A 15,139-nucleotide genomic window follows, 5' to 3' on the forward strand; every position below is an offset into this window, starting at 1 on the left:
TGTTGACTGTGCGTTAGGAGGCAATGACATGTCCTGGTGTCTGGTATGTGATGATGATGAAGACAGGTATGCTGTCCGGTACAATAAGAAGGAGACTGACCTCCGTGTCCGTCCCTCTGGCTCCTCCCACAGAGTAGCAGTGTATGTCGACTGTCCCGCTGGCACTCTGTCCTTCTACAGAGTGTCATCTGACAACCTGGCACACCTGTACACCTTCCAGTCAAAGTTCACTGAACCACTCTATGCTGGGTTTGGGTGCTGGAGGTTTACAATACATAAGGATACAGAAGGTACTAGGATCACTTATGGTTCCTCAGTGTCTCTGTGTCAGATGTAGGAGGTTCAGTAACATCCTGTGTCCTGTAGGAACACACACTGATGTGATGCTACACTATGTACACACATCATAAAACAAACGCATGTGCACACATACACACACACATGAACATGTGCACACCCCAAAACATATCTACAAACACACACACACACACACACACACACACACACACACACACACACACACAGACACACACACACACACACACACACACACACACACACACACACACACACACACACACACACACACACACACACACACACACACACATACAATACACACAATACACAGTAAACACACACTCACATAAATACACACACGTACAGTAAACACGTACACATACATTACGCACTTAGAGTATACACACATACTCACATACAGTACTGAAATTATAGTTCACTCTGAACACACACATGTACGCACACACACACACACACACACACACACACACACACACACACACACACACACACACACACACACACACACACACACACACACACACACACACACACACACACATTCTACACACACATATCGTTGCTGTGCATGGTGTGGAAACATGGTATGTCCAAAACCATCCTTTTTTATATGAGCTTGTAGATCTGCTATTTTCACTACTACTGCAACACTCTTGTATGATGAAGCTGGATGTTAATTTACGAGAAAAGAAAACATATAAAGTTGAACTATTGAGATAAGAGGTGTCTGCCCGACAGCAACGACACACACACACACACACACACACACACACACACACACACACACACACACACACACACACACACACACACACACACACACACACACACACACACACACCAGTGTTGATTTTGACAGCACATTTTGATTTAGTTTCAGTCATAGTCATTTGAATAAAATTCAATTTAGTTTTAGTCAGATTTTAGTCATGTGAAATGTTTTAGTGTTAGTCTAGTTTTAGTCGACTAAATATCATACAGATTTAGTCAACTTAATCTACAGTTGATTTAGTCGACTAACATGTATTTTGCCGTGGCGGCGTCGTAATGCCTGATTTTAAATTTTGCTGCATGTTAAAAATAGACAATCTACAAGCTCATGTCCAAAACTGTTCCTTTTCAGAAAACAGAAAAAATGGATTCAACGTAGTTATTATTTTATTTTATTATTTAGTCACAAGCTCTTGTGAATTCTTCTCATTGGTAACATTTTTATAAAACCCACAGACATACTTAACTTAGTACTTTACACACACACACGCGCACGCACACACACACGCACGCACGCACGCATGCACGCACGCACGCACACACACACACACACACACACACACACACACACACACACACACACACAAACCAGGGTGAAAACATTTAATTCAATGTAATTTACCATAGTCTTGTCTCATTTACAACATGGACATTGTATAGTGAAATGTAAATAAAGGCAGGAAGTGATTATTGTTTTCAACAGCTGCTCATTTGACTCACAAAGACACCAGGATGTGATGTTTGTTGTTTTTTATAATCTCCCGTCAGTTGTATTGAGTCTCCTCTCCACTGACACAACTCCAAGTCATTATGTTGATGTCAGGTTTTCACTGCTCTCTAGTGAGACTAGCTGTGGTGCATTTTAACAGCGGGCGACAGCCGGCTGTATTTTCCGGAAGTGCGCTATTTGTCAATGGGACCCGGAAACTACTGGCGATATCAGGCGATGGTCGAAAACTGGGCTGTGGAACGTCGTCCAAAACATGAAAATATTTTATCTTTGGGCGACATCGTCCAGCGATAGCCAATCAAATTCATGTGTTGCATTGTTTATGCAATGGAGGACGCACGGTAATGACGCCAGGAACGTCCACTTGGAGATTTTAGCCAGCTGTTGCCCGCTGTTAAAACGTAGGGTTAACTTACAACATATGACTCTTAAATCTTCTCACTCCACTCCACTGTTAATTTGCCAAAATTATGAGCATTTGTGAACCTGTTAATATTTAGACTTTGTAAATATGGTTCATATGGGCTTCAGAGTGTGAAGACTGACCCATGTTCTGTTTTGTATTTGTTTCATATTTTCGCATACTGTAACAACCAATCAGTGATGCATTGTGTTAATAGTACATTTATTATGTGACATTGTTATGATCTGTTACTTTTTTTTTTTGTACTTTCATAATAAAATAAAGGTGATCTGATTGTATATCTGATGTTCTTCACTTATTTATGGTATTGGTTTTTGGACATATTTTTCCCTGAATCTCAAGGGCAATAGAGAGATTTTCTTTTCCAGGGCTATTTTCACACAAGACACATTTATGTTCAGACTGGCATGAAAACTGTTGGTCATCACCAGGTTTGCCCCACATTCACAGGTGGTTAAAAATTATTGTGTCTCAGTATGGAAGCTCTACCCTCTCAAATCTGATCTCAAACAGTCATTTATGTCACTCACAACAAATAACAATAATTGGTCCCTTGCCTACAGATACTGTGTTCAAATGCAGATGTCTGGTTATAGAGATTAATACACACAAACAGTGCCGTTGGAACAATGGGACATTGTTCCAACGGTACCCTAACCTTCCCAGCCAGCACGCCCACATGGGTCCCGCATGGGTATGAGTTGGGCTTCCCTACATGGGCCCCACCTGGGAATGTCCGCGGTTTCCACAAGGGTCCCTCGTGGGTTAGCCCACGTGGGCTCAACGTGGGTTCTACATGGGCCCTGGGTTGGCCCCACCTCGGCAAATTTATATGGGACCCAGGTGGGAACCACTTGGGCTAGCCCACGTGTGCTCAACGTGGGTTCTACATGGGCTCTGGGTGGGCCCCACCTCGGCAAATTTATATGGGACCCAGGTGGGAACCACTTGGGCTAGCCCACGTGGGTTCTATGTGGGAATGTCCGCGGTTTCCACAAGGGTCCCTCGTGGGTTAGCCCACGTGGGCTCTGAGTGGGTTCTGCATGGGTCCTGGGTGGGCCCCACCTTGGTAAATTTATATGGGACCCAGGTGGGAGCCACTTGGGCTAGCCCACGTAGGCTCTGGGTGGGTTCTGCATGGGTCCTGGGTGGGCCCCACCTTGGTAAATTTATATGGGACCCAGGTGGGAGCCGCTTGGGCTAGCCCACGTAGGCTCTGGGTGGGTTCTGCATGGGTCCTGGGTGGGCCCCACCTTGGTAAATTTATATGGGACCCAGGTGGGAACCGCTTGGGCTAGCCCACGTAGGCTCTGGGTGGGTTCTGCATGGGTCCTGGGTGGGCCCCACCTTGGTAAATTTATATGGGACCCAGGTGGGAGCCGCTTGGGCTAGCCCACATAGGCTCTGGGTGGGTTCTGCATGGGTCCTGGGTGGGCCCCACCTCGGCAAATTTATATGGGACCCAGGTGGGAGCCGCTTGGGCTAGCCCACGTAGGCTCTGGGTGGGTTCTGCATGGGTCCTGGGTGGGCCCCACCTTGGCAAATTTATATGGGACCCAGGTGGGAGCCGCTTGGGCTAGCCCGCATGTGCTCTACATGGGTTATACATGGGCCCTGGGTGGGCCCCACCTTGGCAAATTTATTTAGGACTCAGGTGGGAACCACTTGGGCAAGCCCACGTGGTCCCACCTAGGCAATTCTATGTCGGAACCATAGGGGATAAATGTGGGATCCAAGTGGGCTCAACCTTGCTCCTAGGCAAATGTAAGTAGTTTCTGACTGGGCCTTCGATGTGCGATGGTTCCTTTTGGTCCTAGACATCAACCATATTAATAATTGTAAACAGTAAACACATGAAATATTTTTGCAAGGATGAAAGTAGACAATATATTTTGACAAAGTTTATTAAACAAAAATTGTGTTAATACAAACACAATGTAAATAAAGAGCAGCAGTGTCAAGAGCATGCAGTGTCAAAAGGCACAGATAGCAAATGTACATAAAGAGCAGCAGTGTCAGAGTAAATATACATACGGTATATGTACATATGGTATATACAAAAAAACACTTAAAATCACTTAAAAAATGTAAAAAGGAGGGGAAAAAACAGCTCCACAGACAAACACTGTGTGTGTGGGTGTTGCATGAGCCAAGAGCCAGAGAACACACATCAAATGTACATAAAGAGAAGCAGTGTCACAGCAAATATACATACTGTATGTACATGTGGTATATAAAAAAACACACTTAAAATGGAAAAAGCTGCTCCACAGACTGCAAACAGAACAAAATGATGGATAAAAATTGTCCAAAAACAAACACTGTGCGTGTGGGTGTTTCTTTGAGCCAACCACAGGGCAGCATTGTGCTGCTGAGGGGAGAGATAGAGAGACAGAGACTTGGTCTACTGGGGAGGTGCATCATCCAGCTGAGGACGCTGTACAGTCTGACCTCTGACTCTGTTCCCACCTCTATCGCGAGCACCAATGAACCACTTGGAGATGGCCTTTTCTGCAGCCTGGTGGTTGGTCTCTTGTGTGATAGGGTTTTTCTTAAGTCCCCCTAAAAGAAATGACAAGAAGACAACTGTTAGAATGATGGAATATGAAACCTTTTTGAGTGACATCAGTTCCAATTTTTTTTCACCCCGTTTCCTCTGCTGTATATTTTAATCAGGAACACTCATTTATTGCAACAATTGTAATACAGTTAAACTTGGCATTAAGGATGTTCCCTGAATTTTGTTCATGCTTGCTTGCTATGCAAAACCAGGGAACTTTAAGCAAAAACCCCCATAGGGTTACAATAGTAGTACAATAGCAATATTTTGACATGTTAGCGGAGGCAGCATATCCAAGATCAAAACCAAGGAGAGCTATAGTGAATGCAAGTCGTATTTAAAGGAGCCTCCCGTACAGAGTGAGAGCTCAGATTGGATTGTAATGGATTGTAATTGGATTGTAATGATCAGCAGATCTGTGAATGAGGAAAAGGAAAAGGATCTAACTGACAGCTGGTTACAGTTGAGGCGGGCGAGACTCACGTGTGAAGCATAAACTAACACCATTATTCATACTGTGGCATGCCTTAAAATTAAAACATTTAATTAAAGTGACATATAAAGTAAAGTTACACAAAGCAATTCAATACTCAAACATACCATATATGACATCATAAAGGCGCAGGTCTCTGAACTTCCTCTTGTCGTTACGTCCAAAAAGGTTGAACTGTTTTGCCAGATCATGTGACAGGAGGTACGACATCATTCGTCTGGTAGCATCATCCAGCGAAACACCTCCGATATCACCCACCATGGCAACCTGAGTGTATGGAAAAAGTCACAGGAAGGAAAAGCTGTAAGTGAACAGCAACAAGCAGTCAATCTATCTTATCACACTTTCACTGCTTGCTCCATTTCCCCCCACTGACATGTACCAATACAATACTAGCACATTTTCAAGTGAATAAGATTCAAACTTACAACTCCAGACAAGAACGCAGAGTCGCTCAGCTTCTCGTTCATGGAATCGACATCCGCAACGGTTTTCAGTGGGAAGTCTGCTCCTGCAGGTGGTTCCAACAACGACACAGCCAGAGGAGGAGCCTGGTTCCTGAGCACCTGGTTCACTAACGCCGTCAGCCTTTTGAGATCCTCCTGCGTCTTCTCATACTGGATCAGGAGTTTTTCATACAACTCCACTACACTGGAATTGGGAGTGCTCCCACTCTGCCTTTCAAGTGGAGCTCCTCACTCTCGGGGATCCACGTGCACTGCTTGGACTCTGGTCGTCACTCGAGCGGCTCACTCTCGGGGACTCACGTACACTGCAACTCTGGCTTTGATTCGCCGTCGTTTGGTCCGAGCACAACCAAGTGATTCCATGATGCCACAAAATCTGTAACACAATCATAATAATGCTTAAAATAATGTATATTGATTTGAATATTGTATAGCCACCCAGCTCCTGGTGAATCATGGTGAAGGAATACTTGAAGTGATCAACTCGCAATAGAATACATAGCATTCTTATTTTAGTAGTCTCAACTTGCTGACAGATTAATTCATTGAACGATTATCAGGGATCAGGAAACGGGTTCACTAGAAATAGGGATCAAACAGGGATCACTAGAAACGCTTGAATAATTTTGAAGCCAATTAATGTGATTGCCGATCTGCAAACTCACAACACATTGCATAGCGGTGCGATTTGACCTTGTTGATTGGCTATTGTTAAATAGCTGATGTAAATACTGGTTAAATGATTTTGATGCAAGTATGAACTTTTTAGGATGTGATCCTATTCAGAATATGTAATTTTGAACCACTGGTGCAGTGCTTCAAAATTAGGGGTCCAATGGGGTCCCCAGCTAAAAGTTCATATAAGGATCAAAATGTATCTAAATTTAACCAATTATATATACATGATGAATCAGCTATTTGAAAATAACAATAAAAATGATACACCGCTATGCAATATGCTGTGAGGTTGTAGATTGGCAACCCCTTTATAAAAAAACATTGGTCAGAAACTAAATAAGTTTGAAATTAGTCTAGAATTTCTAGTGAAATATCCCTGTAAGAATCTGATAACTGTTCAATCTATCAACAAGCGTAGAGTGATCCATTATGCATTAAATTGCTGGTTTTACCACTTCAAATATGCTATGCATTCTTCTGAACCAAATGATGAAACCAGACAGCACTGATTCACACTCTCACAGTGAAGAATCTCAGCAAAACTTGTGACCAGACAGTGGTCCCAAAAGGGCTTACCAACTAGTAGCTCGCATGATGTGACTATGCCATTAAGCTAGATGCAGAATACACCAAAATTAGAGTGACAATCTTTAACTCAAATATTTGCTTCTGGGGGTCCCTGGAACAAAATATTTTGCGTTGGGGGTCTGTGACCAAATACATGTAATTTTGGTGGTACTCCACATGACAAAGAATGGGAACCACTGCTAGCAACATGTTTTTTGTTTAAAAAAAAAGGATTTAAGACATGTGTAGAATCTGCCTATATCAGTGGTTAATTGAGGACCCCCAAAATATGTATTTGGCCACGGACCCCCATCTCAAAATAGTTTGTTCCAAGGATGGACCCCCTGCGCAAATTATTTTGTTCCAGGGACCCCCACAAGCAAAGATTTGAGTTAAAGACTTTCACTCTAAATGTCTCACATAAAGATACTTTAATCCCTTTAAAATAATTTGACCCCTCCCCCCTCTCTCTCTCACACACACACACACACACACACACACACACACACACACACACACACACACACACACACACACACACAGTGGTGGATAATGTACTGACATTTTTTACTTGAGTAGAAGTATCAATACTGCAATGTAAATGTACTCAAGTAAAGTCCAGAATTAAAAAAGTATGAAAGCATTTGCATCAAAATGTACTAAAAGTAAAAGTATAAACTGTTTGAAAATAGCAGGTATATAAGCCTATGCGTTGTGAGCTTGTAGATAGGCTATTTTCAAATAGCCATGGTATAAAATAAAGTAGGCCAAAGTATGTATGTTTTATATTATAATTATATCTGCAAAGTGACTAGTAACTAAAGTTTTCAAATAAATGTAGTGGAGTAAAAGTAGGCTACAATATTTGGATCCGAGTTGTAGTGGAGTAGAAGTAAAAGTATTGGAAATACTCAAGTTAAGTACAATTACCTCAAAATTGTATTTAAGTAAATGTACTTAGTTACTTTACACCACTTTACACACACACACACACACACACACACACACACACACACACACACACACACACACACACACACACAATAAGACTAGTTTCTTACCTTAAATTAGTTTTCCAATCGAAGAATGAAGATTGAATAATTGAAGAAATGAAAAAAGCAGCAAAAATGATGACACGCAGTATGCAGTTCATGTTTCGTTGTAAGATAGCACACACTAGCAGCAGCTCTGCAGTACCTGTGAAATTCTGTCTGTATGTCTTTGTGTGTGGACTAACCGCTCTGGGAATTCAAATAACAAAGGGCTGCATCTGATTGGCCAGTTCTCCCTGCCCCCCCCCCCCTCTCTCTCTCTCTCTCTCTCTCTCTCTCTCTCTCTCCCTCTCTCTCTCTCTCCACTGTGAAAGGGGCGGTTCTGATTCTGTTGAAGTCTATTGACTGCAGGGAGTTTATGGAGCAGTATAGGCCTAATTATATAGGCCTAATCTGTAGTTTTATAATTTAATGTATTTTTGTGTGTAATCCACTTTTAGAGGTGTTTTATAATTTAAGCTACTTTTAAACTGTGCAAAATGAAATTAAATCCATGATAGTGGAATGCATTGTTTCCATATGTCCTAGAGAAAAAAACATAACGGTTAAAATACAAAGTCAGAGTTAAAACAGTACAACTGCATTTTGATAAAGTTCATATTCTCTTGAGATTTAGTAGACAAAAAAGAAAACTAAAGACTCAGTTATCTTTTTTTCCTCTTATCTCTCCTTATGTCCTATGGACAATGGTGGAAAAAAGTAGTCAAATATTTTACTCAATTAAAAGTATCAATATGGCAGTACAGAAATACTCTGTTACAAGTAAAAGTCTGGAATACAAGATGTACTTAAAAGTACGAAAGTATTATCATCAAACTGTTTGAAAATGTTTGAAAATAGCACATCTGCTGCCAAAAATGTGGGGGTTTGATATACATTGTAGGCTACTATGTATAAGCTACTGTAACAGAACCTCACTAAACAATTATTAAAAAAATAGCACATCTACAAGCTCACAACGTGTTGAAGTTTGAGTTGAGTCTGACGGGGTCTCAGACTCAGACATATCAAACGTGTCAAACTTGAATTAAAATGGTTGAGAATCAGTGCAGTCTTCATTTACTGGGGTCCTTAGCATATCTTTTCAAATGGGAGAGGTTAGACGGCTATTGTACCCCCAAAACCGGTTTGCCACTTCACAGTTAGGAAGTGAGCATCGTCAAGTCGTATTTATATTTAAATGCCATATATTTGCATTCAAGTTTAGACAACACACACACACACACACACACACACACACACACACACACACACACACACACACACACACACACACACACAAATTGGCTCACACATACAAGACCATGATAGTGGAATGCATTGTGTCATTTGATAAAGTTCATATTCTCTTGAGATTTAGTTGACAACAAAGAAAATGAAAGACTCTTACTCATACTGTCTACCGATGTGCATGATTTGTGGGCAACATCTCTATGGGTAGTTTACATAAATGGATTTTGCAAACATCTACCTCATGGTGGCGCTAGAACAGGGCCAAGTGAAAAATTGTGGGGCAAAGGTTCTGAATTGGGATCCAGGGAGTGTGTGTGTGCAAAGTTTGGCAGAGAAAAAGCCAACGGCACCGGAGATTAGCTAGAAGACGGACGGACGGGCGGACGGACGCACGCATGCACGCACGTGTGTGCGTGCGTGCGTGCACATGGACGCACACACGCACGCACGGACGGACAGGGGCTAAAACATACTCTCACTTCCATCCCATGCCCAGTTATCCCACATGTAGCCCATGCGTGAACCACGTGGGCAAGCCCACTTCCATCCCATGCCCAGTTAGCCCACATGTAGCCCATGCAGGAACCACGTGGGCTTGCCCACTTCCATCCCATGCCCAGTTAGCCCACATGTAGCCCATGCGGGAACCACATGGGCTTGCCCACTTCCATCCCATGCCCAGTTAGCCCACATGCAGCCCATGCGGGAACCATGTCGGCTTGCCCACTTCCATCCCATGCCCAGTTAGCCCACATGTAGCCCATGCGGGAACCACGTGGGCCAGCCCACTTCCATCCCATGCCCAGTTAGCCCACATGTAACCCATGCGGGAACCACGTGGGCCAGCCCACTTCCATCCCATGCCCAGTTAGCCCACATGCAGCCCATGCGGGAACCACGTGGTCCAGCCCACTTCCAACCCATGACCAGTTAGCCCACATGAAGACCATGCGGGAACCATGTGGGCCAGCCCACTTCCATCCCATGCCCAGTTAGCCCACATGCAGCCCATGCGGGAACCACGTGGGCCAGCCCACGTCCATCCCATGCCCAGTTAGCCCACATGTAGACCATGCGGGAACCACGTGGGCAAGCCCACTTCCAACCCATGCCCAGTTAGCCCACATGTAGACCATGCGAGAACCACGTGGGCCAGCCCACTTCCATCCCATGCCCAGTTAGCCCACATGTAGCCCACGCGGAAACCACGTGGGCCAACCCACTTCCATCCCATGCCCAGTTAGCCCACATGTAGCCCATGTGGGAACCACTTGGGCCAGCCCACCTCCATCCCATGCCCAGTTATCCCACATGTAGCCCACGTGGGAACCACTTGGGCCAGCCAACTTCAATCCCATGCCCAGTTAGCCCACGTGTAGCCCATGTGGGAACCATGTGGGAAAGCCCACTTCCAACCCATGCCCAGGTATCCCACATGTATCCCACGTGGGACCCATGTAATTTGCCCACATCAAGCCCATGCCCACGTGGTACCCAAGTAGCCCAACTCGTACCCATGCGGGACCCATGTGGGCGTGCTGGCTGGGTTAACCCTAACCCTAACCTCAATAAAACTATGCCTAAACGTAAACTTAACCCTAACCTCAGTAAAACTATGCCTAAACCTAACCCTACCCTGACCCCCCCCCCCCCCCCCCCCCCCCCCCCCCCCACACACACACTGACGCACGGTCTCGGACGGACAGGGGCGAAATCAGTGAAAACATAGTCACGGCTATGCCTTCGGCCTGGCGGAGACTAAAACAATCGGTATGAGTATTTAGTCTTGTTGTCATTAGTAGTGACACCGATATGTACTAAAAGGTTGATAAAAAAAGATTTGTGTTTGTGTCCCATTAACTTTACTAAAAAAAAAAATACAAAAAAAATATGCTTTAAGTAGCATGTGAGGGGTCAACATAGGGGTTTTTCATTTTTTGCATGAAAAACATTCCGTGGGCTAAAAATGCCCCCTACAAAACGGTCATCATGAAAAAAACCTAGTTTGACCACATGCTACTTAAAGCATGTTTATTTTTTGTATTTCTTTTCCTGTATAGTAAATTAATGGGACACAAACACAAATCAGTTTTTTATGAGGTTTCCCCCGGAGTTGAATTTCAACCTTTTAGTACATATTATTACACACCTTTAGAAACACATTGGTGAAGAAGTTTCTTGGTAACAATTTACTTCGCAGATTGGTCAAATATCTTATAAAATCCCCTTACTATACACACTGAATGAACCCTGGCCCTTACACACTGAATGAACTGTCCTCCTTGTTGGAGAATCAAAGGACATTTTGGCACATTTTTGGGGTCGCTACGCTACCCACAAGTGTAGCTGTGCTGCTCATTCCACAAATGCCCAATACTTACAAGTTGTACCTTGTAAAGTAAAGTTTCCTAACTTTTTGTGGTAGTTTAGTATGTACACTCTGTTGGTTAGAGTCAGAGCTGGATCCCTGAACTGGCCTGTCGGTTAAACATACCCCTTTGTGTTGTGACATTATTTGTGATTTGACAGAAAGTATATAATTTATTTCTCTGTCTGCACCATAGCTGTGCAGTTGCTGCTCATGGAGACAAAATGCATGACTTAAAATATCGCTTACTGACAGCACATGAACCAGCTTCCTGTTCTGTACACGGCAGAGCCTACTTTCACTTCCTTTATTCTGTTTCTCTGACAGTCAGTCTCACTTTGTCGGAGAAGTGTCTTTCCAAGTAACCTTTCTTCACTGTCAGTCACTGTGTGTGTGTGTGTGTGTGTGTGTGTGTGTGTGTGTGTGTGTGTGTGTGTGTGTGTGTGTGTGTGTGTGTGTGTGTGTGTGTGTGTGTGTGTGTGTGTGTGTGTGTATACGTTAACTGTTGCTCCTACATCAGCTTTTTGTGTATGTATATCCGTCCATATGTCTGTCCCGCAGAGCTTGGCATTGGCAAAGCTTCGCTGGGACACTTAATGAAATCATTTAGGTTAGTTACGTTTTGGTAGATTTACTTTTTGGTTATTATTTTCTAACAGTAAACCACTCTGAATAAAACATTTTTTATTTCATGGCTGACTTCCTGCTTGCTGGTGGTTTTTTGTGGAGCCTTTAGGGGAATAAATATATAACAAAAATAGGCTAATGTGTTCACTTCCGGCAGAAAGCGTGAAAATTTGCACCTAGGGGTATTTTTGTGCGCCGAATTCAAAAATTGACGGTCCCAAGCACTTTTCCCATGGGATCTGGTGGCGCTAATTCACTTACCATACTAGGGAAAAAAGACCCCCCAAAAATCTTCTTTAAATAGCATGTGAGGGGTCTATCTAGGGGGTTTTCATGATTCTGAATCCATTGCAAGCATTTGTTTTACACGAAAAACATTCCATGGGCAAGAAATGGACCCTACACAACTGTGAAAAGTGATGACTCATTACTAAACCATAGTTTTGTGGGGTCCATTTCTTGCCCAAGGAATGTTTTTGTGCAAAACAAAATGCTTGGAATGGATTCAGAATCAAAACCCCCTAGATAGACCCCTCACATGCTACTTAAAGAAGATTTTTGGGGGGTCTTTTTTTCCTAACCCTAACCCTATGATAAGTGAATTAGAGAAAAGTGAATTTGAGAAAAGTGCTTGGGACCATCAATTTTTGAATTCAGCGCACAAAAATACCCCTAGGTGCAAATTTTCACGCTTTCTGCCGGAAGTGAACACCTTTTTAACATATTTCTTCCACTACTTGGTTCTCCTAGACTGGGGCTGTAACACTATTACAATAGAAAACAATACATTGTTGTATTTCGGTTATTATACTGAGTTGGAGGAAGCTGCTATCAGAAGGTTAAAGCAGCAGATAGGATCTATTGATTCATCTCTGTGAGGGCTCACACTTTTTAAATTCAAAGACTCTCAGTTTGGGGTTCTCCCTCTGAGAGTGTACAATTATTTGGTTCCATTTGTACATGCTCAGAAGAGTCCATTTGGTCCCTAACTATAATGATTTAGCTGGGGACCCATGGGTGACCCCAGACCCCACTTTGAGAACCACTGATCTATAGTCTGTCTGTGTGTATTAATGACTCCAAAAGTCTATGTATCATCTAGTATCAAGGCCATTATACAATGAACCCAGTTCCCCCCACTGGCCATGGATACATGGACCCCCACTTTTCATAGATTTCATGGATGGCTTCATATTTGTTTGACAGAACGATATAATGCTGGATTCATGTCAAAACCTGTAGGCCTTATTGCAGAACTTAAATGTTTCACTTTAACTTGACCTTTCACTCTGTACTTAGTCTGCTATTTTTTCCATCTACACCAAACCTCTTTGCCCAAGCTCACAATGAGGCATTGTGAACTTGTAGATCTTCTATGTTTTGCTAAAGTTCTCCTCAGAATAGCGATGCTAGTAGGGTGTTTAATGTAAAAAAAAAGTTTAAAACAAGGATCCTATTACAAAAAGATTTGGCAGCCCCCCCTGTAGTAACTCTGAGGACACTATATAGTCCAGTCATTTTAGGCCAAAATTAGGCCAAACCTGGAACAAATTGCAATAGTAGCAAACTCAACTGATTTTGTATCCTCAATATGTCCTTAGTGAGGGAAAAAAAGTCCCAAGGAATCCCATCGGGGAAAAGTTTTGAAAATGACCTATCTACCTTCACTTACTATACACTACAATATAAAGGAAAAAATTACTGAAATAAAATCTGCTTTTAGTGGGATGTGAGGGGTCAAACTAGGGGTTTTTAATTATTCTGAATCCATTGCAATCATTTGTTTTGCACGAAAAACATTCCTTGGGCCAGAAATGGCCACTCAAAACGTCAATTTTCATCAATTTTCAGTCTTTTGGGGTCCGTTTTTAGCCCAAGGAATGTTTTTCATGCAAAACAAATGCTTGCAATGGATTCAGAATAATTAAAAACACCTAGTTTGACCCCTCATATCCCACTTAAAGCAGATTTTTTTTCAGTCATTTTTTCCGTTATATTGTAGTGTATAGTAATTGAAGGTAGGTAGGTCGTTTTCAAAACTTTGCCCTGGTGGGATTCCTTGGGACTTTTTTTCCCTCACTAAGGACATAATGGGGATACAAAATCAGTTGAGTTTGCTACTATTGCAATTTGTCTGAGGTCTAACCCTAAAATGACTGGACTAATAGGGGTCCTGACCTGGACCCCCAATTGAAGAGCCCTTTTTTAGTGTTTGTGGTGCTCACAACCTGAGCCAGAGATGAATGGTGCATTTGCCTACTCTCAGATTTATAAATGGATAAATGAACACTGCAGTTTGTGCTGTAGAGCATAGCCTACAATGTTTGTTGGCCTATAGCAGGGGTGCCCACACTTTTTTGACTTGAGAGTTACTTTTAAAATGACGAGCTCAACATGGCCCTTCTTGATGTCAATCAATCAAGTCACCTTAAGTGACAGATGCCAAAAAGATGAGTTTTAATACTAATTACATATATTATATGTCATATGATCATCTACCTGCACAGCCTTTGTGATCTACTGGTTGATCACGATCTACCTTTTGGGCACCCCTGGCCTATAGAATCTAAAAGAAAACGTTTATTTATGGGAAAGTAGCCTAAACATAATACATGAAGAAGTGCCCACTAAACAATTTGAACTAGAAGTATAAGTTTATACGTATAAAAAATGGTCTACCAGAGGTATAGATATGCAAGTTTTTTAGATGTCTAAACTTAGACTAGACGTCTAATATACGTCTAATAGACGTCTAAGTTTATACCTGGGTCTAAATTTAGACGTCTAATAGACGTCTATATTTAGACCTTACGGCCGGACGTCTATTAGAAGTCTAAATTTAGACCCA

General features: G+C 42.6%; 2 protein-coding genes across 4 annotated transcripts in view; both read left to right on the forward strand.

Moving 5' to 3' along the window:
- Positions 1-2,423, forward strand: part of LOC308280255 (NACHT, LRR and PYD domains-containing protein 3-like) — a 33,607-nt gene extending 31,184 nt beyond the window's left edge. The window contains exon 14 of the mRNA XM_080720516.1: positions 1-2,423. This exon is cut by the window's left edge and continues 244 nt beyond it. Within this exon, the coding sequence (XP_080576642.1) occupies positions 1-337 (337 nt within the window). The 3' untranslated portion in view covers positions 338-2,423.
- LOC308309304 (C-type lectin domain family 10 member A-like) overlaps positions 1-15,139 on the forward strand; it is a 281,075-nt gene that overhangs the window by 244,226 nt on the left and 21,710 nt on the right. The gene's annotated exons all lie outside the window — the stretch shown is intronic.

This window comes from Nannobrachium achirus, assembly GCF_963921795.1.
Source record: "Nannobrachium achirus genome assembly, chromosome: 24".
NCBI classification, from domain to species: Eukaryota; Metazoa; Chordata; class Actinopteri; order Myctophiformes; family Myctophidae; genus Nannobrachium; species Nannobrachium achirus.